This window comes from Halyomorpha halys, unplaced genomic scaffold (assembly GCF_000696795.3).
Source record: "Halyomorpha halys isolate HHAL.00 unplaced genomic scaffold, Hhal_1.1 Scaffold2413.1, whole genome shotgun sequence".
NCBI classification, from domain to species: domain Eukaryota; kingdom Metazoa; phylum Arthropoda; class Insecta; order Hemiptera; family Pentatomidae; genus Halyomorpha; species Halyomorpha halys.
In genome coordinates, this window is record NW_027113973.1 from 14,014 (window position 1) to 17,997 (window position 3,984).

The window sequence follows — 3,984 nt, forward strand, 5'->3', positions numbered from 1 at the left end:
GAGTCCAGTGTGATCCCTAAATAGCTTGCTTTATCAGTTCTGGTTAGTTCTTCACCTTTAAAGTATAAATGAACCTCATGTTTTTTTGTACTAACGCTAAACACTTGAGACACAGTTTTTCGTGGATTAACTGTCATTCCATTTTCTTTCACCCAGCCGTGTAGCGTGTTCATGACTTTATTTAGAGTTTCTTCCAGACCACCCATACTAGAACTTGTTCCCAAGATAGCCAGGTCATCCGCAAAAAGAAGTGCTTGGATCCCATGGTGATTAATCATTATCCTCTCAACTAGATCATTAATCATTATGTTGAATAAATAAGGTCTTAGAACTGAGCTCTGTGGTACACCTTGTTTGGTTTGCCGATAACTGGACACTGAACTACCATAGCGGACCTTAATAAATCTCTGTCCCAGGAAAGATCGAATCCACGAGAGGAGATTGCCACCTATACCCTACCTTTTAACTTAGTAATAAGTTTTTTCCTCCGTAACGGTGTGCACCGAATGATTGTATGCCGCAATTGCCTTTGGCATTGCAACGTCCGCTTCCAGCCCTTGGTCTGCCTGGTACAATCGAAGATGATCGCTCAGCGTTCCGTAAAGCCGCTCAACGCCTCCTCTACTTTTGGGGTTTCCTGGTGTGTTGAGGTGCCATATCACATCTAGGTCCTTCTTTTCCATCCGTATCAAATAGTTGTCAAATTCTCTCCCACCATCCGATGAAATGCTTTCGGGAACTCCGTAGAACTGAAACCACAAGCGGAGAGCAGCCAATACTGCTTCCGAAGACCTATCTTGGACCTGGTGCGCCATTGCAGCCTTACCGAAGAGGTCAATCATGGTCACCCTTCCATGTAAATGTGTCGATTTGTAAATCTTTAAGTGGTGCATCTGTGGTAGGTGTCTTCTCCTGTCTTCCTTTAGGCGGACAGTGTGTGTCGCACATAGTGCGTAGATAAACCTCGCAGCTTCCTACAACCTCTGATATAGTATTCCTCATTCCCCACCAAAAGTATCTTCTTTTTAACGCTTGCATAGTCTCATGGATTCCCTGATGATTTGTCCTTCCCTGATGATACGCTAAGGTGACTTTTCTTTGTTGTTGTTCTTCCAGAAGTGTTTCTACCATCAATTTACAACGGATGTATGTCCTGTCCATTCCAATCTGTTCATCACGCCATAGGCGCGTGATCTTCTCCCAGACGGTTTCGTTGCTAACATACAGGTGATATTTTTCTCCAGGCTTCGAGGAATTCTTTAAAAATCTACAGATCTGGTCATTCTTCACGCCTAGTTCCGACCAGATCGTCGTTGTTTTACTTCTCCCGTACTCACTATGTTTAATTTTGGTCACTCCGGTGGTTTTTGTCTTCCAAATAATTTCTCTCTTCTTGGGCGTCCATTCCTTCATGACACCAGACGGTTCCCCATTTTCTTCTTCCACGGCGTTCGTGGTTATGGCTCGAGACAACCAATCGGCCACCACATTTTCTTTGCCCGGTTTATATATAATAGAGGTTATCCATGTAAATCTGAAAAACGGATTCATCAATTCCTCTCAGAAACTCGTCCATCATGCGCTGAAATATTATGGGGGCATTTTTGAGGCCAAACGGCATCCTTGTAAACTCTTAGTGACCCCTTTCAAAAGTGAATGCCGTCTTATGTTGACCAATACGGTGCATCTTAATTTGATGATACCCATCCTTCAAATCCAGTGTGCTTAATACCGTCGCCCCGCCTAGCCTGTCTAAAATGTCTTCAAATCTGGGGATTGGATACTTTTCGTCAATGGTATTCTCGTTCAGCTTCCTGTAATCTATCATCACTCTGCAGTTTTCAGTAGTTTCATCTGGCGCACTCCTTTTTTTTACCGCCCAAAATGGACTATTGTATGGGGATGTACTATCAATAATGATTCCCTGTCGTTTTAAACTTTCGAGTTCCTCCCGGATGTGGTGACGTAGTGCCTGTGGGTATCTCCTTTCCTTTACATATGTTACCCTCTCCTGCTTCAGTGGGATCTCATGGACAGTCTTCCCGGTCGCTCCAAGGATATCCCCTTCTGTAAAAAAATATCCTCGTATTCCCTCTTGAGTCGCTGTGTCCAGTCCTCAGCTTGATTGATTGCCCCAATTCGTGCACCCTCATTCCTTTGTTGTTGACGACATTTGTAGGTTATACCTCTTATCCTAATCTTCCATTTTCCCTTGCTATTTTTAATCCAAGCACCCACCTTCCCTAACAGGTCACATCCCGTAATTACTTTGTATTCTCTCGGCATGGTCTTTATAATATGGACTTTCAAGATGCCCTTACTAAATCCCCAATGGTTCAAACCTATTTCCGCCTCCCCCTCTACCTCACAAGAGCCACTAAGGTGATTAACCTACACTGACATACTTGAATCCGGTATGCTCTCTCTCCACTACACAACTTCTCCACAGCCACTCGGCTCATGATAGTACTGGAACTACCAATGTCTACCAGACACCTCACTCCTGCATTCTCTATTACAGGCAAACCGCCGTTTTCTCTTCTCATATGGTTGATCACCAACGTGCGGCAGCCCCTCTATGGGTACGCTCCTCAGAACTCTTCTCGAGTTCTAGCTGCTTCTCCTTTTCGTCTCCAAGTCCTCCTCTTGCCTTCCTGGCTATTCTCTCGCTATTAGCCCCCTGCTTCAGTTTCTGTTCCTGAGGTCTCGGACATCTCCGTGGATTCACTCATGGATCCGTTCGTCCTTCGAGAGATTACCCTTCTCCGTAATCTCTGAGCATTGACCTCCATCGGTTCAGGCACATTTTGCTCCCTCCGTCGATACATATAGGGACACTGTCGAGCTATATGTTCCTCTGTCCCACATTCAAAACACCGGGTGCGGGGAAATTGTGCTACCAGGGGTCTAGTTTTACCGCATCCATGGCACTTGCGGTCGTCCTGTCGAACATTGTTTCTGGATTTAACTTGGCTCCTTCTATTTTCCGTGTTACTAATTTTCTCTCTTCTACCATCTCTTTGGTCTCTTCTTCTCCAAGGGTTTGGACTGTTTCTTGGCCGATGATATTCCATCCAAGTCCACCCTGGCTCCTCTACTTCCATTTGGGTCTCCACCTCTCTAGCGCTTGTATCAATGAGATCTTGAGCACATTCCACAAACGAGCGGTCTCTTGGCATTCCCTCTTTCTTCCCCAGTTCTTTTGCCAACTGAATCTTCAGTACCGTGGATAGGAATTGCATTCGACCCTTGAATCGTCTCCAACACCTCGCTGAATTTGTCTTGAATTCTGTTATAGCGTGCCAGGTTCTGCGGAGTACTGACCATTAGACGGTTTCAGTTTTTTCGTTTCTCTGAACATCATGAATATATCCTCCTCTGGGGTCCACCGTCCTCCTCCGAATGCCTTCTTTAATCATTCTTTGATGATCTTCCAGGAGGTCTCTTCATCTGCCTGAATCTGATTAAGGATACTTCTTTTTACACGGCAGACTACCGCTGCTTTCAGTGCTTTTGCATCCTCGTTGTCCAATAGATCCTCTGACAACTTCGCTTTTATTCGCCTCATCAGGCGATCGCCCTCTTTTAAAAAATAATTTAATTCCCCGGCCTCTTCAGTGAATTTTTCAAGGTCCGATATCGCCTTTCTCAGGTCCTGGGCAGTTGCCGTACGGACCTTGATCCATTCTAGCGTCGTGGCTTGAAATTACGCTAAAGAGACTTATGGTAATGGTTGAACCACCTGCGGCGGTGGTTTGGCAGCTGGTAAAGCTTGGTAGACTGCAGCTTGAGTTTGGTTGACTGCAGCTTGAGGTTGGTTGTTTTGGTTCATATTCTCTAGGTTAAGAACTGCTTTTCCCACTCATCCGTTACTGGTCATAATTCAAAGAGAACAATGAAAAAAAATTTCTTTTAGACTGTGTTTAATTTAGGTATTCCCTGGAGTAAAAATTGGGGGATATTACCCAAATTAATTATTGTACT

At 44.7% G+C, this 3,984-nt stretch overlaps 1 protein-coding gene across 1 annotated transcript; it reads right to left on the minus strand.

Moving 5' to 3' along the window:
- Positions 1 to 467: 467 nt before the first annotated feature.
- On the minus strand, positions 468 to 815 carry LOC136796728 (uncharacterized). Its single transcript, XM_067051204.1, has one exon. It carries the CDS (start codon positions 813 to 815, stop codon positions 468 to 470), a length of 348 nt encoding a protein of 115 aa, XP_066907305.1.
- Between the last annotated feature and the right edge of the window lie 3,169 nt (positions 816 to 3,984).